This window comes from Onthophagus taurus, chromosome 11 (assembly GCF_036711975.1).
Source record: "Onthophagus taurus isolate NC chromosome 11, IU_Otau_3.0, whole genome shotgun sequence".
NCBI classification, from domain to species: Eukaryota; Metazoa; Arthropoda; class Insecta; order Coleoptera; family Scarabaeidae; genus Onthophagus; species Onthophagus taurus.
Window position 1 is genome coordinate 31,495,271 of NC_091976.1, and position 24,736 is coordinate 31,520,006.

At 30.0% G+C, this 24,736-nt stretch overlaps 6 protein-coding genes across 6 annotated transcripts; 5 read left to right on the forward strand and 1 right to left on the reverse strand.

The window, feature by feature from the left end:
- Positions 1-885: 885 nt before the first annotated feature.
- LOC111422960 (lipase 3-like) lies at positions 886-2,353 on the reverse strand. The gene is made up of 4 exons (XM_071200588.1): positions 2,204-2,353; positions 1,829-2,151; positions 1,531-1,777; positions 886-1,479 (listed from the first exon to the last, which is right to left on the reverse strand). Exons 1-4 carry the CDS (start codon positions 2,336-2,338, stop codon positions 943-945), a joined length of 1,242 nt encoding a protein of 413 aa, XP_071056689.1. The 5' UTR covers positions 2,339-2,353; the 3' UTR covers positions 886-942.
- A 3,173-nt stretch (positions 2,354-5,526) lies between these two features.
- On the forward strand, positions 5,527-6,956 carry LOC111423343 (lipase 3-like). Its single transcript, XM_023056586.2, has 3 exons — positions 5,527-5,678; positions 5,728-6,056; positions 6,110-6,956. The coding sequence occupies exons 1-3, from the start codon at positions 5,562-5,564 to the stop codon at positions 6,891-6,893; spliced, it is 1,230 nt and encodes a 409-aa protein (XP_022912354.2). The 5' UTR covers positions 5,527-5,561; the 3' UTR covers positions 6,894-6,956.
- A 142-nt stretch (positions 6,957-7,098) lies between these two features.
- LOC111423344 (lipase 3-like) lies at positions 7,099-8,532 on the forward strand. Its single transcript, XM_023056587.2, has 5 exons — positions 7,099-7,197; positions 7,254-7,973; positions 8,024-8,108; positions 8,166-8,308; positions 8,374-8,532. Exons 1-5 carry the CDS (start codon positions 7,105-7,107, stop codon positions 8,515-8,517), a joined length of 1,185 nt encoding a protein of 394 aa, XP_022912355.1. The 5' UTR covers positions 7,099-7,104; the 3' UTR covers positions 8,518-8,532.
- A 6,482-nt stretch (positions 8,533-15,014) lies between these two features.
- Positions 15,015-16,431, forward strand: LOC111423350 (lipase 3-like). Its single transcript, XM_023056594.2, has 4 exons — positions 15,015-15,133; positions 15,185-15,507; positions 15,561-15,807; positions 15,867-16,431. Exons 1-4 carry the CDS (start codon positions 15,026-15,028, stop codon positions 16,401-16,403), a joined length of 1,215 nt encoding a protein of 404 aa, XP_022912362.1. The 5' UTR covers positions 15,015-15,025; the 3' UTR covers positions 16,404-16,431.
- Positions 16,432-16,601: 170 nt separating this feature from the next.
- Positions 16,602-18,065, forward strand: LOC111423347 (lipase 3-like). The gene is made up of 4 exons (XM_023056591.2): positions 16,602-16,730; positions 16,789-17,358; positions 17,406-17,792; positions 17,849-18,065. Exons 1-4 carry the CDS (start codon positions 16,632-16,634, stop codon positions 17,999-18,001), a joined length of 1,209 nt encoding a protein of 402 aa, XP_022912359.2. The 5' UTR covers positions 16,602-16,631; the 3' UTR covers positions 18,002-18,065.
- Positions 18,066-18,217: 152 nt separating this feature from the next.
- Positions 18,218-19,739, forward strand: LOC111423345 (lipase 3-like). Its single transcript, XM_023056589.2, has 3 exons — positions 18,218-18,337; positions 18,395-18,714; positions 18,773-19,739. Exons 1-3 carry the CDS (start codon positions 18,245-18,247, stop codon positions 19,545-19,547), a joined length of 1,188 nt encoding a protein of 395 aa, XP_022912357.1. The 5' UTR covers positions 18,218-18,244; the 3' UTR covers positions 19,548-19,739.
- Positions 19,740-24,736: the final 4,997 nt, after the last annotated feature.

Here is a 24,736-nt window from a genome sequence, read left to right on the forward strand (position 1 = left end):
ATTATTAGATATAACACTTTTTACATTTTAAGCTTAATTTCAAAATGTCAAAATACAAGGTGAAACTTAAAAGACTGTGGAAGGGTTAATTATGGAAATTAAGAAATGATTTTGGTATCAAATTAAAGCTGAAACATTCCTCTTTAAAATGATGTATGAAACATGTTGGGTTGAATCATAAAAATTATTAGATATAATACTTTTTACATTTTAAGCTTAATTTCAAAATATCAAAATACAAGGTGAAACTTAAAAAGCTGTGGAAGTGTTAATTATGGAAATTAAGAAATGATTTTGCTATCAAATTAAAGCTGAAACATTTCTCTTTAAAATGATGTATGAAACATGTAGGGTTGAATTATAAAAATTATTAGATATAACACTTTTTACATTTTAAACTTAATTTCAAAATGTCAAAATACGAGGTGAAACTTAAAAAACTGTGGAAGGGTTAATTATGGAAATTAAGAAATGATTTTGGTATCAAATTAAAGCTGAAACATTCCTCTTTAAAATGATATATGAAACATGTAGGGTTGAATTATAAAAATTATTAGATATAACACTTTTTTTTAATTTTAAGCTTAATTTCAAAATATCAAAACACAACGTGAAACTCAAAAAACTGTGGAAAGGTTAATTATAGAAATTAAGAAATGATTTTGGTATCAAATTAAAGCTGAAATATTTCTCTTTAAAATGATGTATAAAACATGTAGGGTTAAATTATAAAAATTATTAGATATAACACTTTTTACATTTTAAACGTAATTTTAAAATGTCAAAATACAAGGTGAAATTTAAAAAACGGAAAGGAAACTTTAAATAAAAAAGAAAACTGAACAAAGATTGAAAATAAAACAGGAACTAAGCAAGAGATTAAAATTAGTTAATTTCCTTTTTAATTGCAAATAATTTTTTTTTAATCTTTATTTAAAAACATTAATATTGCTTAAGTAAATCAAAAACATAATTATACACCAAAGGAATTATATCAACCGCCCATAAAAAGTCGAGATGATTAAATTTCTCAAAAGGAATTAAATATTTATACACCATATTTGGAAGTTCTATTGCCAACCTTTCCACATCAACAGTCGCTGCTAACCAATCATTTTTGCTATAAATCATAGCAACAGGAGCTGTAATTTTGTTTAAATTGTAAGATGGAGGCGAAACAGAACCATATTTGATTAAATTTTGAATTAAACCGTAATCGTATTTTCTAAATTCGCCTGAATTTATATCTTGGGCATAGTGAAGAAGTTGTTTCGTAGCAGCTCCCGCTGGGGTATTGGTCATAATAACTGGAATCATGGTTCTGTTTAATTGTTCAGAATCAAATCCTCCGATTAAAAAGATAACTCCGGCACAAACTTCTTGGAAAATCGCACCATCTTTACAAAAAACTTTTCCAATCGACCCTAAGAATTCAATGTCTGGTAAAAATTCGGCGATTCCGATTAATTGTGTGAGAAACTAAAATTGATTTAAAACAATCTTGATTAGATTAAATTAATTTAAACAAACCTCTAAAGGACCATCAAAAGCAGCTACAAATCTAAACAATGGATTCTCCATATGGTCCATATACGCAACCGGTGCTAAAGAGATCATAACACGAATTTTATTGTTATAAGCTGGTTTTTCTGAACACATTACGTAAAAGCTAGTTGTTCCTTGGGAGTGGCCTATATAGAATAGCTTTTCTTGTTTTGTGTAGCTTAAAACGTAATCGATCATAGCTGGTAAATCATATTCTCCAATTTCATTCCAACTAAAAATAAGTAAAATTAATTTTTATCTTAAACAATTTCAAATATTATACGAAAAATCCCAAAAATCAGATTTATATTTATCAGGATCCAAAGAAATATGATTTCTTGAATATGTTGTTCCTCTAGCATTTCCCATCCAAACGTCATAACCCAAATCGGCTAAGAGAAATCCTAAACTTTTCTCTGGACCCATATTAACCCAATCTGCCGATGAACTCAAAAGACCGTGCATCACAAAAACGACAGGTTTATTTTCAGCGGGCCCACTTTTCAATCCATAAGGAATTCTATGCATTTCTAAAAGATATCCATCATCGGTTTCGATGTTCCTGTGCCTTTCAATCGGATATTTATATTTTTGGATCAACTCAATCTGAAGATAATCTTAAGAAGATAAATTTCCTCGATTTTTTTTGTGTTCTTACCACGCTCAATCCAACATCGGGATGAAGATCGGCGAAAGGTTCAGAATTTATTGGTTGTGCAAAAACACAACTAATAGAAATAATTGTTAATAAAGTGATCGTGAACATTTCTTTGGTACTTGAATCGTATCGCATTTGCAAACATTTTTATACCCAACAAGGACGTTATCGAATATCTTTACATCTAAAGATAAAAGAATCTTGAAAATTTTCAAATAACAATTTATTAATAGATCTTGTTTACAGTTTTATATTTCGGAGTTGAAATGGTTCGTTTAGAAAAGGTGTCAAACCGGAGGATTGGTCCAAATAAAATTAGGAGAGTTTTCTTTTTATTTGGTTAAGGTTTCACATTTCTATCTTGCTTTGTTAATTTCTTGATATGTCTAAAGTGCATAACTGCTTTACGAACAGATTGTATATAGATTTGACTATGCTGAAGAAATAAGGGCAGCTCTGAGAAACTCAAAACTTTAAAAGTCTCTTGGATTCGGATGGATGTCTGAAAACCGATGGCTAAAAGGAATTCTTGGATATGTACCTCAACATAGAAGAAGAGGAATAGAGAAAAATGTTGGAACTACAGGATTATATATATATTCCTGAAAATCATGGAGCTTTTCTTTCCCAAAAGGCCTTTTTTTATTAGATATAACAGTTTCTCTTATTTTTAAGCTTAATTTCAAAATGTCAAAATACAAGGTGAAACTGAAAAAACTGTGGAAGGGTAAATTATGGAAATTAAGAAATGATTCTAGTAGCAAATTAAAGCTGAAACATTCCTCTTTAAAATGATGTATGAAACATGTTGGGTTGAATTATAAAAATTATTAGATATAACACTTTTTACATTTTAAGCTTAATTTCAAAATGTCAAAATACAAGGTGAAACTTAAAAAACTGCGGAAGGGTTAATTATGGAAATTAAGAAATGATTTTGGTATCAAATTAAAGCTGAAACATTTCTCTTTAAAATGATGTATGAAACATGTAGGGTTGAATTATAAAAATTATTAGATATAACATTTTTTACATTTTAAGCTTAAATTCAAAATGTCAAAAAATAAGGTGAAACTTAAAAAACTGTGGAAGGGTTAATTATGGAAATTAAGAAATGATTTTGGTATCAAATTAAAGCTGAAACATTTCTCTTTAAAATGATGTATGAAACATGTAGGGTTGAATTATAAAAATTATTAGATATAACACTTTTTACATTTTAAGCTTAATTTCAAAATGTCAAAATACAAGGTGAAACTGAAAAACTGTGGAAGGGTTAATTATGGAAATTAAGAAATGATTTTGATATCAAATTAAAGCTGAAACATTTCTCTTTAAAATGATGTATGAAACATGTTGGGTTGAATTATAAAAATTATTAGATATAACACTTTTTACATTTTAAGCTTAATTTCAAAATATCAAAATACAAGGTGAAACTTACAAAATTGCAGAAGGGTTAATTATAGAAATTAAGAAATGATCTTGGTATCAAATTAAAGCTGAAACATTTCTCTTTAAAATGATGTATGAAACATGTTGGGTTGAATTATAAAAATTATTAGATATAGCATTTTTTACATTTTAAGTTTAATTTCAAAATATCACAATACAAGGTGAAACTTAAAAAATTGCGGAAGGGTTAATTATGGAAATTAAGAAATGATTTTGGTATCAAATTAAAGCTGAAACATTCCTCTTTAAAATGATGTATGAAACATGTTGGGTTGAATTATAAAAATTATTAGATATAGCATTTTTTACATTTTAAGCTTAATTTCAAAATGTCAAAATACAAGGTGAACCTTAAAAAATTGCGGAAGGGTTAATTATGGAAATTAAGAAATGATTTTGGTATCAAATTAAAGCTGAAACATTTCTCTTTAAAATGATGTATGAAACATGTAGGGTTGAATTATAAAAATTATTAGATATAACATTTTTTACATTTTAAGTTTAATTTCAAAATATCACAATACAAGGTGAAACTTAATAAACTGTGGAAGGGTTAATTATGGAAATTAAGAAATGATTTTGGTATCAAATTAAAGCTGAAACATTTCTCTTTAAAATGATGTATGAAACATGTTGGGTTGAATTATAAAAATTATTAGATATAACACTTTTTACATTTTAAGCTTCATTTCAAAATGTCAAAATACAAGATGAAACTTAAAAAACTGTGGAAGGGTTAATTATGGAAATTAAGAAATGATTTTGGTATCAAATTAAAGCTGAAACATTTCTCTTTAAAATGATGTATGAAACATGTTGGGTTGAATTATAAAAATTATTAGATTAACACTTTTTACATTTTAAGCTTAATTTCAAAATGTCAAAATACAAGGTGAAACTTAAAAAACTGTGGAATGGTTAATTATGGAAATTAAGAAATGATTTTGGTATCAAATTAAAGCTGAAACATTTCTCTTTAAAATGATATATGAAGCATGTTGAGTTGAATTATAAAAATTATTAGATATAACACTATTTACATTTTAAGCTTAATGTCAAAATGTCTAAATACAAGGTGAAACTTAAAAAACTGTGGAAGGGTTAATTATGGAAATTAAGAAATGATTTTGGTATCAAATTAAAGCTGAAACATTTCTCTTTAAAATGATCTATGAAACATGTAGGGTTGAATTATAAAAATTATTAGATATAACACTTTTTACATTTTAAGCTTAATTTCAAAATGTCAAAATACAAGGTGAAACTTAAAAAACTGTGGAAGGGTTAATTATGGAAATTAAGAAATGATTTTGGTATCAAATTAAAGCTGAAACATTTCTCTTTAAAATGATGTATGAAACATGTAGGGTTGAATTATAAAAATTATTAGATATAACACTTTTTACATTTTAAGCTTAATTTCAAAATGTTACAATACAAGGTGAAACTTAAAAAACTGTGGAAGGGTTAATTATGGAAATTAAGAAATGATTTTGGTACCAAATTAAAATTAAAACATTCCTCTTTAAAATGATGTATGAAGCATGTTGAGTTGAATTATAAAAATTATTAGATATAACACTTTTTACATTTTAAGCTTAATTTCAAAATGTCAAAATACAGGGTGAAAGGGTTTTCTCTCGAAGTAGATCATATATATATGTATATAAATAATATATCTTAATAAAAATATATTTTGAAAACAACACGTGTGATTATTTTTAATAATAAAATTAAAAGTTATCTTAAATAATTCTCAGTTGCTAAATTTTATGGTCTTATTTGTAAGTATTTAGTAACAAAATATAATATCAGATAAGATTCATAAACTATTTCGTAAAATTTGCACATTTCACTTTGTGGATATATAAACTCGAGCTAACCCTGCATTTATTAGTTCAAAATGATCGCAATAACTTTAATTATACTATTTGCACCACACATTCTTTCTTTAGAATCAGTATCTTATTCTGACCAAGAATTACCAAAAACGCAACATCCCGACGTTGGGTTAAATGTGGTAAGTATATTTTTTTGGTGTTAATTTTGAGTTAATCATTTCTTTTTAGCTCGAATTAATAGAAAAATATAATTATCCTGTTGAAAGACATAGAGATATCCAAACAGATGATGGATATCTTTTAGAAATCCACAGAATTCCTTATGGGTTAAAAAATGGTCCCGGAGAAAATAAACCTGTTATTTTTTTGATGCATGGTCTTTTAAGCTCATCGGCAGATTGGATTAATATGGGTCCAGAAAAAAGTTTAGGATTTCTTTTAGCCGATATGGGGTACGACGTGTGGATGGGAAACGCAAGAGGCAACACTTGGTCGCGAAAACACGTCTCATTAAACCCTGATGGTTTTTTTGATCAAAGAAAGTTTTGGGCATTTTCGTAAATTTTTTTATTAATTTCTTTGCAATTTTATGAATATCTTTTTATTTAAGATGGAATGAAATTGGAATGTATGATTTACCAGCAATGATAGATTATATTTTGGAAGTAACAAACCAAAATAGTTTATACTACATTGGTCATTCCCAAGGAACAACATCCTTTTTTGTTATGGGCTCCGAAAGACCTGAATACAACAAAAAAATTCGACTTATGGTAGCTTTAGCTCCCGTTGCGTACATGTCTCACGCCACAAATCCATTTTTGCAAGTTTTATCACCATTAGAGGGAGTTTTAGAGGTTCTAGCTGGTTTAATAGGAATCTATGAATTTATGCCGAGTCAGCAAGGTTTAGAAACAATAGGTTCAATTTTTTGCAGAGATGGTGCTATTTTTCAAGAGATGTGTGCTGGAATTATCTTCTTAATAGGAGGGTTTGATTCTCAACAATTAAACAGAACGCTTATTCCTGTTATGATGAGCAACACTCCCGCGGGGGCTTCGGTTAAACAATTCGTTCACTACGCCCAAGGAGTTACAACTTTTCAATTTAGAAAATACGATTTTGGTTTGGTCGAAAATTTGGTTAAATATGGTTCAAGAAAACCTCCAAGTTATGGTCTCAATAATATCGAAGCACCTGTTGCGTTGTTTTATGGCAAAAACGACTGGTTAGCTAGCGTGGTTGATGTTGAAAAGCTGGCTAAAAAACTTCCTAATGTAGTAAAACAATATTTGGTGCCTTTTGATAAGTTTAATCATTTGGACTTTTTATGGGCAATTGATGTTGTTCCATTATTATACGAGTCAGTATTTGATTTACTTGCACAATATTAATTTATTATAATGTTTATTTATTATATGTATTTAATTCAATAAAAAAATATCTTAGAACATAAATTACTTTTTATGAAAGATAAATAATTGGTATCTTGAGTAGATCTTATTCAAAAATACTACTCCTAAAAAAAGTAAGTATTCAGATAAGACTTTTTCGACTATAAATAAGCCACTTTAATTAATCGGGATCTTCAGTCTCTTCGTAAAAATGAAGATCGCAACTTTTTTGATTTTGGCCTTTTTGGCTCTATCCAATGCCAACGTAACGAAAGACATTCATCCAGCTGCTGGTTTAAGTTTTGTTGGTATCATTAATTTAACAAATTAATCAAAAGTAAACAATTATTCTATTCCTAGGTAGATATGGTCGAATTTTATGGTTACCCAATCGAAGTACATGAAGATATCCAAACTGAAGATGGTTATTTATTAACAATGCATAGAATCCCACACGGAAAATCGAATGGCGATCAAAAAGATAAAAAAGTAGTTTTACTAATGCATTGCTTAATGTGTAGTGGAGCAGTTTATGCGGTTTATGGACCAGAGAATGGGCTTGCTTTTATTTTAGCCGATCAAGGATACGATGTTTGGATGCCGAGTGCCAGAGGAACACAATTTTCAAAGAAACACATTACTTTAGACCCCGAAGATGATGCCGATCAATTTTGGAAATTTAGTTGGCATGAAATTGGTTATTACGACATTCCAGCTTTTATAGATTACATCCAAGAACAAACCGGTGTTGAGAAAATGTCTTATCTTGGTTATTCTCAAGGAACAACTACTTTTTACGTTTTGGCATCATCACGACCAGAATATAATGATAAAATTAACGTTGCAATTTCATTAGCACCTATTGGTTATATGGGGAATATGACCGATTCATTCTTACGATATCTTTCGGAATATATAGACGCTTTAAATGAGTTACTCGACATGATTGGTTGGCATGAATTTGTACCAAATTATGAATTAATGGGACCTTTAATGGAATGGTGCAAAGGAAGTGGACAACAACTTTGTGATAACATTTTCTTTTTGATATTTGGACAAACTAGTGAAGATATGGATGATGTAAGTTATTTTGAAATAATAAATAAGATAATGTTGTATTATTTACGTAGAATTGGGGGCCAGTTTTTGCTACCCATTTACCTGCTGGCGCTTCTTCAAAACAATGGGTTCATTATGGTCAAGGAATCCAATCAGGTTTCGTTTTGAATCAAATTTATTAAGTATTCTTGTTTTTTATGATTATATTTGTAGGATTTTTCCGTCGTTTTGATTTCGGATTAGTTGGCAATTTAGCTGAATATGGTTCTGTAACCCCTCCAAAATATGATTTGGGCCAAATCACTGCACCAACTGCTTTCTTATATGGAGATAAAGATAGCAACGCTAATGTTGTGGTAATTTTTAGTTTCTTTCAGTTTACTTTTAGATAATTTCAATTATTTTTTTTATTGACTTATAGGATGTTGAACAATTACTTAGAGAACTTCCCAATGTGGTTTTTGAAAAACTCGTCGAAGGATACGCCCATGGTGATTTTATTTTCGCTCAAGATGTTACAGAAAGAGTTAATGAGCATGTTGTAGAAATATTAAATAATTATTAAAGATAATTTCATTCATAATTTTAGTTTAATTTGAAAACTTTTAATTATTAGGGTTAAGGTTGGTATTACTGATCGATGGATTAAAATTTCTTATTGGATAAGTTTTGTAGGCTAATTCTAAAGATTTTTTATATTAAACGTATTATTCCATAAGTTATAGTTATTGCGTTATAGAAGAAATTGTTGAAATAATTGAAAATTTTTAATTATTGGGGTTAAGGTTGGTTCTAGCGATCGATGGATTAAAACCGTTTATTGGATATGTTTTATAGGCTAATTCTAAAGCTTTTTTGTATGAAACGTTTTATTTCATCAGTTATAATTATTGAATTATAGAAGATATTTGTTGAAATACTTGAAAATCTTAATTATTAGGGTTGAGGTTGGTACTACTGATCGATGGATTAAAACTGTTTGTTGGATATGTTATATAGGCTAATTCTAAAGCTTTTTTGTATGAAACGTTTTATTGCATCAGTTATAATTATTGAGTTATAGAAGAAATTTGTTGAAATACTTGAAAATTTTAATTGTTAGGGTTGAGGTTGGTACTACTGATCGGTGGATTAAAATTGCTTATTGGATATGTTTTATAGGATAATTCTGCATCATTTTTGTATGAAACGTTTTATTCCATCAGTTATAATTATTGAGTTATTGAAGAAATTTTTGAAATACTTGAAAACTTTTAATTATCAAGGTTGAGGTTGGTACAACTGATCGATGGATTGAAACTGTTTATTGGATATGATTTATAGGCTCATTCTAAAGCTTTTTTGTATGAAACGTTTTATTTCATCAGTTATAATTATTGAATTATAGAAGATATTTGTTGAAATACTTGAAAATCTTAATTATTAGGGTTGAGGTTGGTACTACTGATCGATGGATTAAAACTGTTTGTTGGATATGTTATATAGGCTAATTCTAAAGCTTTTTTGTATGAAACGTTTTATTGCATCAGTTATAATTATTGAGTTATAGAAGAAATTTGTTGAAATACTTGAAAATTTTAATTGTTAGGGTTGAGGTTGGTACTACTGATCGGTGGATTAAAATTGCTTATTGGATATGTTTTATAGGATAATTCTGCATCATTTTTGTATGAAACGTTTTATTCCATCAGTTATAATTATTGAGTTATTGAAGAAATTTTTGAAATACTTGAAAACTTTTAATTATCAAGGTTGAGGTTGGTACAACTGATCGATGGATTGAAACTGTTTATTGGATATGATTTATAGGCTCATTCTAAAGCTTTTTTGTATGAAACGTTTTATTTCATCAGTTATAATTATTGAATTATAGAAGATATTTGTTGAAATACTTGAAAATCTTAATTATTAGGGTTGAGGTTGGTACTACTGATCGATGGATTAAAACTGTTTGTTGGATATGTTATATAGGCTAATTCTAAAGCTTTTTTGTATGAAACGTTTTATTGCATCAGTTATAATTATTGAGTTATAGAAGAAATTTGTTGAAATACTTGAAAATTTTAATTGTTAGGGTTGAGGTTGGTACTACTGATCGGTGGATTAAAATTGCTTATTGGATATGTTTTATAGGATAATTCTGCATCATTTTTGTATGAAACGTTTTATTCCATCAGTTATAATTATTGAGTTATTGAAGAAATTTTTGAAATACTTGAAAACTTTTAATTATCAAGGTTGAGGTTGGTACAACTGATCGATGGATTGAAACTGTTTATTGGATATGATTTATAGGCTCATTCTAAAGCTTTTTTGTATGAAACGTTTTATTTCATCAGTTATAATTATTGAATTATAGAAGATATTTGTTGAAATACTTGAAAATCTTAATTATTAGGGTTGAGGTTGGTACTACTGATCGATGGATTAAAACTGTTTGCTGGATATGTTATATAGGCTAATTCTAAAGCTTTTTTGTATGAAACGTTTTATTGCATCAGTTATAATTATTGAGTTATAGAAGAAATTTGTTGAAATACTTGAAAATTTTAATTGTTAGGGTTGAGGTTGGTACTACTGATCGGTGGATTAAAATTGCTTATTGGATATGTTTTATAGGATAATTCTGCATCATTTTTGTATGAAACGTTTTATTCCATCAGTTATAATTATTGAGTTATAGAAGAAATTTGTTGAAATACTTGAAAATTTTAATTATTAGGGTTGAGGTTGGTACTACTGATCGATGGATTAAAACTGTTTGCTGGATATGTTACATAGGCTAATTCTAAAGCTTTTTTGTATGAAACGTTTTATTCCATCAGTTATAATTATTGAGTTATAGAAGAAATTTGTTGAAATACTTGAAAACTTTTAATTATCAAGTTTGAGGTTGGTACAACTGATCGATGGATTAAAACTGTTTGCTGGATATGTTATATAGGCGAATTCTAAAGCTTTTTTGTATGAAACGTTTTATTGCATCAGTTATAATTATTGAGTTATAGAAGAAATTTGTTGAAATACTTGAAAACTTTTAATTATCAGGGTTGACGTTGGTGCAACTGATCGATGGATTATAAGTGCTTGTTGGATATGTTATATAGACTAATTCTAAAGCTTTTTTGTATGAAACGTTTTGTTCCATCAGTTATAACTATAGAGTTATAGAAGAAGCTTATTGAAATACTTGAAAAATTTAATTATTATGGTTGAGGTTGGTACAACTGATCGATGGATTAAAACTGTTTGCTGGATATGTTATATAGGCTAATTCTAAAGCTTTTTTGTATGAAACGTTTTATTGCATCAGTTATAATTATTGAGTTATAGAAGAAATTTGTTGAAATACTTGAAAACTTTTAATTATCAAGTTTGAGGTTGGTACAACTGATCGATGGATTAAAACTGTTTGCTGGATATGTTATATAGGCTAATTCTAAAGCTTTTTTGTATGAAACGTTTTATTGCATCAGTTATAATTATTGAGTTATAGAAGAAATTTGTTGAAATACTTGAAAATTTTAATTGTTAGGGTTGAGGTTGGTACTACTGATCGGTGGATTAAAATTGCTTATTGGATATGTTTTATAGGATAATTCTGCATCATTTTTGTATGAAACGTTTTATTCCATCAGTTATAATTATTGAGTTATAGAAGAAATTTGTTGAAATACTTGAAAATTTTAATTATTAGGGTTGAGGTTGGTACTACTGATCGATGGATTAAAACTGTTTGCTGGATATGTTACATAGGCTAATTCTAAAGCTTTTTTGTATGAAACGTTTTATTCCATCAGTTATAATTATTGAGTTATAGAAGAAATTTGTTGAAATAGTTGAAAACTTTTAATTATCAAGTTTGAGGTTGGTACAACTGATCGATGGATTAAAACTGTTTGCTGGATATGTTATATAGGCGAATTCTAAAGCTTTTTTGTATGAAACGTTTTATTGCATCAGTTATAATTATTGAGTTATAGAAGAAATTTGTTGAAATACTTGAAAACTTTTAATTATCAGGGTTGACGTTGGTGCAACTGATCGATGGATTATAAGTGCTTGTTGGATATGTTATATAGACTAATTCTAAAGCTTTTTTGTATGAAACGTTTTGTTCCATCAGTTATAACTATAGAGTTATAGAAGAAGCTTATTGAAATACTTGAAAAATTTAATTATTATGGTTGAGGTTGGTACAACTGATCGATGGATTAAAACTGTTTGTTGGATATGTTATATAGGCTAATTCTAAAGCTTTTTTTGTATGAAACGTTTTATTCCATCAGTTATAATTATTGAGTTATAGAAGAAATTTGTTGAAATACTTGAAAACTTTTAATTATTAGGGTTGATGTTGGTACAACTGATCGATGGATTATAAGTGCTTGTTGGATATGTTATATAGACTAATTCTAAAGCTTTTTTGTATGAAACGTTTTGTTCCATCAGTTATAACTATAGAGTTATAGAAGAAATTTGTTGAAATACTTGAAAATTTTTAATTATCACGGTTGAGGTTGGTACAACTGATCGATGGATTAAAACTGTTTGCTGGATATGTTACATAGGCTAATTCTAAAGCTTTTTTGTATGAAACGTTTTATTCCATCAGTTATAGTTATTGAGTTATAGAAGAAACTTATTGAAATACTTGAAAATTTTAATTATTAGGGTTGAGGTTGGTACAACTGATCGGTGGATTAAAATTGCTTGTTGGATGTGTTTTATACGATAATTCTGCATCACTTTTGTATGAAATGTTTTATTCCATCAGTTATAATTATTGAGTTATAGAAGAAATTTTTGAAATATTGAAAACTTTTAATTATCAGGGTTGAGGTTGGTACAACTGATCGATGGACTAAAACTGTTTGCTGGGTATTTTATATAGGCTAATTCTAAAGCTTTTTTGTATGAAACATTTTGTTCCATCAGTTATAATTATTGAGTTATAGAAGATATTTGTTGAAATACTTGAAAATTTTAATTATTAGGGTTGAGGTTGGTACTACTGATCGGTGGATTAAAATTGCATGTTGGATGTGTTTTATAGGATAATTCTGCATCATTTTTGTACGAAATGTTTTATTCCATCAGTTATAATTATTGAGTTATAGAAGAAATTTTTGAAATACTGAAAACTTTTAATTATCAGGGTTGAGGTTGGTACAACTGATCGATGGATTAACACTGTTTGCTGGATATGTTACATAGGCTAATTCTAAAACTTTTTTGTATGAAACGTTTTATTCCATCAGTTATAATTATTGAGTTATAGCAGACATTTTTTGAAATACTTGTAATTTTTAATTATTCGGGTTGAGGTTGGTACTACTGATCGATGGATTAAAACTGTTTATTGGATATATTTTATAGGCTAATTCTAAACTCTTTTTGTATGAAACGTTTTGCTCCATCAGTTATAATTATTGAGTTATAGAAGAAACTTGTTGAAATACTTGAAAATTCTTAATTGTTGAGGTTGAGATTGGTACAACTGATCGGTGGATTAAAATTGCTTGTTGGATATGTTTTATAGGATAATTCTGCATCATTTTTGTAAGAAACGTTTTATTCCATCAGTTATAATTATTGAGTTATAGAAGAAATTTGTTGAAATACTTGAAAACTTTTAATTATCAGGCTTGAGGTTGGTACAACTGATCAATGGATTAAAACTGTTTGCTGGATATGTTATATAGGCGAATTCTAAAGCTTTTTTGTAAGAAACGTTTTATTCCATCAGTTATAATTATTGAGTTATAGAAGAAATTTGATGAAACACTTGAAAATTTTAATTATTAGGGTTGAGGTTGGTATTACTGATCAGTGGATTAAAATTGCTTGTTGGATATATTTTATAGGATAATTCTGCATTAGTTTTGTATGACAAGTTTTGTTACATCAGTTATAATTATTGAGTTATAGAAGAAATTTGTTGAAATACTTGAAAACTTTTAATTATCAGGCTTGAGGTTGGTACAACTGATCGATGGATTAAAACTGTTTGCTGGATATGTTATATAGGCGAATTCTAAAGCTTTTTTGTATGAAACATTTTATTCCATCAGTTATAATTATTGAGTTATAGAAGAAATTTGTTGAAGTACTTGAACATTTTAATTATTAGGGGTGAGGTTGGTACTACTGATCGATGGATTAAAACTGTTTGCTGAGTATGTTATATAATCTAATTCTAAAGCTTTTTTGTACGAAACGTTTTATTCCATCAGTTATAATTATTGAGTTATAGAAGAAACTTGTTGAAATACTTGAAAATCCTTAATTGTTGGCGCTGAGATTGGTACAACTGATCGGTGGATTAAAATTGCTTGTTGGATATGTTACATAGGCTAATTCTAAAGCTTTTTTGTATGAAACGTTTTATTCCATCAGTTATAATTATTGAGTTATAGCAGAAATTTGTTGTAATACTTGAAAACTTTTAATTATTAAGGCTGAGGTTGGTACAACTGATCGATGGATTAAAACTGTTTGCTGGATACGTTACATAGGCTAATTCTAAAGCTTTTTTGTATGAAACGTTTTATTCCATCAGTCATAATTATTGAGTTATAGCAGAAATTTGTTGAAATACTTGAAAATTTTGAATTATTAGGGTTGAGGTTGGTACTACTGATCGATCGATTAAAACTGCTTATTGGATATATTTTATAGGCTAATTCTAAATTATTTTTGTATAAAACGTTTTATTCCATCAGTTATAATTATTGAGTTATAGCAGAAATTTGTTAAAATACTTGAAAAGTAACTCATCGATGAATTAAAATTGCTTATTGAATATGTTTTATAGGCTAATTCTAAATCAATTTTGTATGAAACATTTTATTCCATCAGTTATAATTAGCAACATGAACAAATATAGATAAAGAGTCGAAATCAAACATAAAATGCATGATGTAAAATCATCATGGAAATTTATTAAAAACGTACAATAATAAACTGTTAATCTTAATTCTTCTATCTTTAGATATGAAAGTATACGATAACATCTTCGGTGAGGTATAAATATGTTTGCAAATCTGATACAATATGAGTATATCAAAAAAATGCTTGCAGTCATTTTATTGCTAATTATATCTACGAGTTGTGCTTTCGCACAACCAATAGACCAGGATCTTTTCGATGATCTTCACCCTGATGTTGGGTTAAACGTCGTAAGTATAAACAAATTTTTTTTGATTATTTTTTTATGTAGCCATTGTTAGGTTGAGTTGATCCAAAGATATAAATACCCCGTTGAAAGCCATGGTAACATCAAAACCGAAGATGGTTACCTTTTAGAAATGCAAAGAATTCCTTACGGATTAAAATCAGGACCAGCTGAAAATAAACCTGTTGTGTTTTTGATGCACGGCATCATTTGTAGCGCCGCTGATTGGGTTAACATGGGCCCAGAAAAAAGTTTAGCATTCTTATTAGCCGATTTGGGTTATGACGTTTGGATGGGTAACGCTCGAGGAACAACTTGGTCGAGAAAACACATTTCTTTAGACCCTGTAGAAGACAAAGCTGATTTTTGGGAATTTTCGTACGATTTTATAAAAATCAATGCAAAAATTTAATTAATTAATCAATTTTTAGTTGGAACGAAATTGGGGAATATGATTTACCAGCGATGATCGATTACGTTTTGAGTTACACAAGACAAGAAAATCTTTATTATATAGGACACTCTCAAGGAACAACGAGTTTTTATGTAATGTGTTCGGAAAAGCCAGCTTATAACAACAAAATTCGCGTGATGGTCGCTTTAGCACCAATCGCTTATATGGAAAACATGGAAAATCCTTTATTAAGATTTTTGGCGGCTTTCGATGATACTTTAGAGGTTTGTAAAATATAAATACATTAAATTGGGGTTATTATATTTATATTAATTAATTTTAGTTTCTCGCAAAATTGATTGGGATCCACGAATTTTTACCAAACACCGAATTTTTGGGATCGATTGGAAAAGTTTTTTGTAAAGATGGTGCGATTTTCCAAGAAGTTTGTGCCGGAGTCATCTTTTTAATCGGCGGATTTGACTCAGAACAATTAAACCGAACCATGATTCCGGTTATTATGACGAATACCCCAGCGGGAGCCGCAACGCGACAATTCCTTCATTATGCCCAAGAAATAAATTCTGGGGAATTTAGAAAATACGATTTCGGTTTGATTCAAAATTTAATTAAATATGGTTCAGTTTCACCTCCATCTTATAACATAGATAAGATTACAGCGAAAGTTGCGTTGTTTTATGCCAAAAATGATTGGTTAGCTGCTACTGTTGATGTTGATAAATTTGCAAAACAACTCCCCAATATGGTTTATCAATATTTGATTCCTTTCGACAAGTTTAATCATCTCGATTTCTTGTGGGCCATCGACGTGATTCCTTTGGCGTATAATTACGTTTTTGATTTATTGAGACAATATTAAACCGAAATAAATTTGTTTTTCAATCAAGATGTACTTGTATTAATTTCAGATTATATTTTATTATCTTAATTGAAACCAATTAACTTGACAAAGCGATAAATGGCTTTGTTTATTGATTTTTTGCAAAAATACTTTATCTTAAGTACCCAATTTTTTTTAGAATTATTAAGGTGATTATATCACTGTATAAATTGGAAATTCATATTGTTAAAATCACAAATTAGCACCATGTGGTACCTAATAATCGGTGTATTTTGCGCCTCCTTATCAGCAGGTTTTACTTTAGAGCTAGAAAGAGATGTTCACCCCGACACTGGATTAAGTGTGGTATGTTGATAACAAATAACTTAAAAAATAATTTATTATCGATTATGAAATTAAATAGATTGAGTTAATCGAGAAATATGGTTATCCAATTGAACAACATCAAAATGTACAAACTGAAGACGGTTATCTTTTGGATGTACATAGAATTCCGCATGGAAAGAACAACGCAAACGAAACTAACAAACCCGTTGTGTTCCTCATGCACGGTGTTTTGAGTAGCAGTGCAGATTGGGTTAATTTAGGTCCAGAAAGAAGTATTGCCTTCCTTTTAGCAGATGCGGGGTACGATATTTGGATGGGAAATGCGCGGGGAAATACTTGGTCAAGAAAACACGTCGATTATGACCCCGATTGGCAAAAAATGTCATTTTGGTCTTTTAGCTGGAATGAAATTGGAACTTACGATTTACCCGCAATGATCGATTACATCTTAGAAGTAACCGGTCAAGAAAAACTCTTCTACATCGGCCACTCCCAAGGAACCACATCCTTCTTCGTTATGGCATCTGAAAGACCAGAATATAACGATAAAATCATTTTGAGTGTGCAATTAGGCCCAGCAGCTTTCATGGATAACGCTTACAACCCATACTTGAAGCTTTTAGCGCTTTATGAACCCTACCTTGAAGTAATGTATTTAATAAATTTAGATTTAGTTTTAATTGATAATTTTAGTGGTGGTCCTTTTATCTTGGGATGTACGAATTCTCACCAAGTTCTGAACTTAACGGCTTAATTGGAGAAATTATGTGCCGAGAAACCGCTTTATGGGTTGAGATGTGCGCAAATGTGATCTTTTTGATTTCCGGATATGATAGTGACCAACTCGAACGGGATATGTTAACTGTTTTTATGACGAATGCCCCAGCTGGAGCTGCAACGAGACAATCACTACATTACGCGCAATTAATTACAAGTGGAAAGTTTAGAAAATACGATTTTGGAATGGTGCAAAATTTAGTTCAATATGGATCGATTTTTCCTCCCGATTATGATTTATCGCAGATAACATCCCCCGTTGCTTTGTTTTATGCTAAAAATGATTGGCTGGTTTCACCAATTGTAAGATGTTTATTATTTATGAAATTAATTTATTATTTACCGATAATTTAATTTAGGATGTTGGAGAGTTGATTCCTCTTCTTCCCAATTTGGTTTATCAACACTTGATTCCGTACGACAAATTCTCCCATTTGGATTTCGTGTGGGCCAAAGATGTTAAAACGTTGCTTTATGATGATGTTTTGAAGCTAATGGAGAGCTACTTGTGAATGAAATGATAAGAAAAGGTGTACTTTGGTACTGAGTACATTGAATAAAGTCGATTTAAAATTATTTTTGCGTTTTTTTTAACGTATCTAAAAAAATATACAAATACTAGAAAATTCAATTTAAGCTTGATAAGACTTTTTTTGTGGATCTTTATCAAGGCCTATTATACGATAACATTCATTCTCCGTTGGGGGAGGTACATATATATTTCCATTCGCTAAACTATTCGGTGCATTGTCAAGATGTATCGCTTTGCATTCGTTTTGTTGTGTGTAGCAGCTTCCTCAGCTGTTCCAACCACCAAGGATTTACATCCTGATACTGGATTAAATGTGGTATGTATTAAAAAATTTAACTTAAAATTTGATTCATTTGATTAAATCATTTTTCAGATTGAATTGGTTGAGAAATATGAATATCCAATTGAAATTCACAGCGTTACAACTAAAGATGGTTACATCCTCGATTTACACAGAATTCCCCATGGTTTGAATAACGCCGAAGAAACCGACAAACCAGCAATTCTTTTGATGCACTGCTTGTTGTGCAGCTCTGGAATTTGGGTTGCTATGGGACCCGAAAATGGATTGGCTTTCATCTTAGCCGATTTAGGTTATGATGTTTGGATGCCAAACGCAAGAGGAACCACTTATTCCAAAAAACACACCACCCTTGACCCCGATGAAGACAAAAAAGATTTCTGGGATTTCAGGTAAACTCTTTTAAATCATTTTTTGAGATTAATTTATGATAAATTTAATTTTGTTTAGTTGGCACGAAATTGGTAGCATTGATGTAGCAACCTCCATCGATTACATCTTAGAAACAACCGGTCAAGATAGTTTATACCATATTGGTCACTCCCAAGGAACCACGTCTTTCTATGTACTCGCCGCTGATAGGCCAGAATATAACGACAAGATTAGATTGCATATTTCTTTGGCTCCAGTTGTTTACATGTCGCATTTGGATAATATTCTTTTGCAATGGTTGGCTCCATACGCCGATTCCATCGAAACCATCGCCCATATTATTGGAATGTACGAATTCTTACCCAACATGGAGACCATTCTTGAAATTTTGGGCGACGTTTGTCACAACTCTTTATCCGAACAATGCAACAACATTTTCTTCCAAATCTTTGGTACATCCGAAAATATTGATGAATGGATGATGCCCGTTATTGCTACTCACCTCCCAGCCGGTGCTTCTCTTAAACAATTCGTCCATTATGCCCAAGAAATCGAAACTGGTAAATTCAGCAAATTCGATTATGGATTAGTACAAAACTTGGTTGAATATGGTCACGTAAGCCCACCATCTTACGATATTTCCAAAATTACCTGCCCAATCGCTTTGTTCTATGCAACTAGCGATAGCATGGCTGCAATTGAAGATGTCGACCAACTTTCTGGTGAATTACCCAACTTGGTTTACAAATATTTGATGCCCGATGAAAGTTTCAACCACATCGATTTCTTATTCGCTGAAGGTCTTGTTGATAACATGTACAAACGTATCATCTCATTGTTAAGCAAATATTAAAGAAAAAATGTAATTTTTATAGTATTGAATTAAAAATATTGCTTAATAAAAAAAAATTATAAATAAAAAGTTGTTTTTAACCTCCACAAATTGATTATAATTATAATGTAATCGAGATTGTATCGTTGCAGGTGGGTTCACTTAAAATTAAGTGCGACAATGACTTTGCAAATAAAATGTTATCAAAAACAACTTTCATAAATTTTAATTTACGCATTTAGAATGCAAAAAATACTAAAATTTGAGTATCTTAAAACTGTTACAACCTCTATATTCTGGAAGAGAAGTTGCCAGACTTTGGATTACCTCAGAATGTTGCAAATAAGTTATACAAAAATTGGCTTGTGTATATGAGATCCGGTTTAGAGATAACAGGGCACAGTGTTAGGAAGTTACGAATATGTGGCCAAAAATCTAATTACAACTAAATGAAGTTGAAAATGTTTACTACCTTTATAATATCTCCTCAATGGTTAGCTAGGATTTATTTAATCTATATACAGTGCTTAAAACAAAATTTATGATGTTGAAACGAATATTTGAAAATAAAAGCGAAACAAAGGTTTTGCTGTGGTTTGGGTTGGATCTTTAAGCTAATATAATTCCGAAAACATGGTACATTTATTTATTCTTCCAGAAAAAAGGCTTGGACATCTATGTTATATTTTTTAACGCGCATTTTTCCAGATAAAATTGAAATGTAGGGGTGTCCCAAAATTGAGATACCATGCCTAAGTTGACATTTTAAAATAGGAACCCACATTTTTTTTGTTGCATTTATGGATTATACGTAAATTTTGAGTGTTTTTCATGTAGCTGTCTTCGAAACAGTAGCAGTTAAAAAAGTACTCTTACTATTTTATTTGCAATAATAGAGTAAACTATGCTATTCTTTGTTTCTGTGTTAATTTGTGACAAATGTTTAATAATGTAGTGATAACCATAAATTATGTTTTAACCCATAAACAAATTTAGTGTTTTAACATACTGTTTTAACATTTCTTGTATACCTATATTTATTTTTCTTGTAGAAAAATAAATAGAAGAGATTCTAGAACACAGTGAAGAGGAAGAAAACTAAATATTATTTTTCTTCTTCTTCACTGTGTTCTACAATTTCAATATTAGTTGTAATTGACGATAAAAAATCATTTCTTTCTTCATCATTTTCAAAGCAGAGAAGGCTTATAAGTTCTTGAGGAAAATCTGCATTATTTCTTGATTTTTTGCTATGAAATGATGTTATAATTGGGTCTGATGATATTAAAAGCCTGTTTAAAATGTCTCTATTATTATGTATTCTGGAAATTTTTCTTGAAAAGTTCTCTCTATACCTTCTAAGGTCTTTATTCCTAGTTTCTTGCGCTTCTTCTGAAAGCAGGCCAATCGGGATACTTAATGATTCTATTATTAAGTGGCCATGTACAAGAATTTTATGCACTGCCACAGGCATATAATACCAATTATATAATGTAAGTGTGTTGTTTGTAAAATTTTTAAATTCAGCAGTGTTAATATTTTCTCCACAAGAAATTGCTCTTAAAATTATAAAAAAATTGTATATAATTTCTTGGGAAGTGCCGGTTATTTCTGATGATACATCGGAATATTTAAAAAATTTTCTGGATCCTCTTCCTTGTTTGGGTACATCTACAATTAAACCTAATCTTTTTCTAAAATCTTCTTGGATAGTTTTCTTTCTCTGTTCGAATACTTTGCGTTCTTCTTTTCTGACTTGCCATTTCTTTAATTTTAATCTATACAAAATGTGCAATAGGCATTCAAACATTCGTATCCAACCGTGAAGAACTGACATCCCAAGTTGTAAACAGTTTTGTTTTTTGTGTTTGTGAATTTCATCCCTTTAGAGGTCGCTAGGTAAGCTTTAGGTATGCTTGAAAATAAGGTGTTAACCAGTAGTAAATACATACAAAATTTCAAATTCTTCGGTTTAATGATAGCCGAAATACAAAATAAAACGTAAATTTTTGGCGCAACTTTAATCGCTCATAGCTCGAAAACAAAACAGTTGCGACCTTATGTTTATATAAAAAACTTGTGTTATTTTGGCAAGTACTACATCTTAGTAAAGTTTTCCGATTAAAAACTGAACCACCCTGATTTTGAAGTATTATTGTTAACAATAATCAAGAAATGAACTTAAGTTTATTTCTTGATAATAATTTTTGTGAAATAATCATCTGGTTTTGCGTTTTAACGCGTCATTGATTTTCTTTTTTATTACTGTGTGTTGGATAGGTATTTTTTAACTCAAAAAATACTTCGGACTTATTTGGGAAGAACATGATATCCGAATCGTGACTCTTTTTTAAAAACGCACGGTTAAGCCTGAAAGCTTCTAGTTATACATTTAGTACTAATATTGATTCATAAAAATAGTTATTCTGAAAAATTGTACGCGATTAATAGTTTCGAAACTAACTTTCAGTATTCACTGTCGAATATCCGTAGACACCATCCTGTATATTAGCCATTTTATTGAAAATGCGCAAGTATGCGCAATTTATTTTTTTGGGAACGAAACGTATAGGCTTGAAACTACATAAAAAAACAAATTTCAACCTGGGATCTTGTGGGACTTTTTTTATAGCTCAAATCAAAGTTTAACATTGCAAATAAAATCTGTTTATGAACAGTGTTGAGAAAAAGATAAATAAATCCTGTATTCAAGAAGCTATTACAGTGTTACATAAACAACACATACAGTATAAAATTATAGTGAAATTTCATAAGGGTACAACTTTTAATATGTTTACAATCGTTTCTCAAAATTAATCAAATGTTTTTGGAAATTGATATGCAAAATAAGTGTTAACTTTACATGTCATTTTTATCCAGAGTTGAAGTTAATAAAAAGTGGTTATTGCGGAGTAGCGAGTATTACGATATAACCTAACGATCCCCATTTGCCAAAATATTAAAAAAGAAAATTAGCAAAATCATATTATGGCCAGTAATTTCACATTTCCTAACACTGTGCAGGGCCTAGAATTGCATTCGTGGGAATTCCGCAGAGATCAAGACTAAGCCCCACATTGTTCAACCTATATTTGAGAGATTTGCATGACCAGGTGAAGTCCCCATCAAATCCTCGCCCAAATTGTTAGGAACCTTAACAACTGGTTATTTGCAAGCAATTTAGAAATATCGCCAAGCAAAAGCACTGTACTCTTTTTTACAAGACACAGACTACCGCATCAAGATCAATTAGTGCTGGATAACTTGAACTTTCTCTTGAGAACAAATCAAAAATATTTGGGGATGGTCGTAGACAATAAGCTTAGGTGGACAGGGCATATCAACTTCTTGGTCCGCAAGTGCGAAACTTATTTGAATATTATGAGGTGTATTGGTAGAGTGTCTTGGGGAGCGGATGTATTGGTTCTGAAACGTTTTTGATGAAGCTTGCATAAGGTCGCAATTGGACTATGGTACTTTATGGCAATGCTAGTGCAATTGAGATTAAAAGACTCGAGGTTATTCAAAACAAAGCTTTGAGGTTGTGTGTGAGAGCGATGTCGCACAGTGGTCCACAAGCGGTAAAATGTGAACGAAAATCAAATTTTCGAAATTTTTTTTTCCGTTTTTTTTTACATGTTACATGTACTTTAGGTCCTAATAGACTGAGAGGTGAAAGGAATACGGTCTTATGTACTTTCTAGTGCCAACTGTACGCAATAAAACAGTACTACAATTCTTGTGTATTAAATATCATAAAATGCTACAACTTTAGATGAAGAAAATATATTGTGTTCCACTTTTTCAAGACAATGCGTTGTTGCTATCTTGAACAGTATAGAAATTTCTTCATTTGACACTTTTCTAATTTTTAAAATATTTTTGCAGAAATACGTAAGAAGTACTTCTTTTAAAGCTAATTAACACCTACTTGAAGTTACAACCAAATGTTTTAAAAATTGAAAACACTTGAAATATCTACTTTTTTATAAGTACGAAGGTTTTCGCGGCCGGAGATAATTGAACTAAAATTAGAACTACAACTAGTACTAACTTAACTAATAAACTGGTTTAAAGTGTTTCTGAAGAAGGTTGCAACATGGCATCCGAAACGTCAAATCTTTTCTTAAAAGACGCACGGCAAAACCCGAAAGTTTCTAATGTTAGTTGATGAACGGTAGAGCCAGAAGGTTTTAAGTTTGATTTGTCTGTTCTCCATGCATACATTGGGTTTTTTGTGTGTCTGCTTCACATTTCATATAGATTAAAAATTAGAACTTGGAAGGTGACTGGTTCATACGTACTTTTACTAAATTATCATCAGAGATTTCATTAAACAGTGGGTACAATATTAATTGCAATGAATTTGATAAATACTGTTTCAAAACTGCCGAAAAGTACGTCCATTTTATGGTTGGTACTATATGCCAACCAGCGTTCATAAAATGTTGATACATGGATCTGCAGTCATTAAAGAACCTCAACTACCTATTGGAGAGTTGTCGGAAGAAGCGCAAGAAGCTAATAACAAAAAAATCTGAAAATTTAGACAGAGCCACACAAGGAAATGTAGTAGACTGGATACGAATGAAGATCTATTTAAAAGACTGCTACTCAGCTCAGATCCATTTATAAGTAATTTTCAACAGCACATTTCTAGAAAACATAAAAATATGAGTATGGAGACTAAAAGATTACTTATAATAGACAATGTAGAAGACCAGGAAGAAGAAAAAGATCGTTAAGAAGAAGATGAATATGACGAAGAACAAGAATCAGAACAAGAGCTATATAAGGCAGGATGCAACGAAGATGAAGATGACGAAGAATGGTCTGAAACAGAACAAGAAGAAACACACATTGTTAAGCAACGTAGATAGTTTATAGAGAATTAAATTCCCTTTCTGATAGGCTAAAAAAGCATGGTGCGTTCCATTTAAAATTTTCTACTTTCTCGCCATTTCTTTTTCAAAAATTATAAGCGATCGTGAAAATTTTTCCAAGTAAAAGTTATGTGAAATTATACTATCAACCCAACTGAAGAAAAAAAAATTATAGATTTAAAAAAACAGCGAAATTAGTACTCACATCCGGTATAACCGGAAGTACAAAAAGAATGATTTCATGTCGTAATAATCCGTTTTAGCGACCTAAGTATGCATTCCAAATGGTTTTCTTATATCACCAATAATAAAGAAAAATATGGGGGT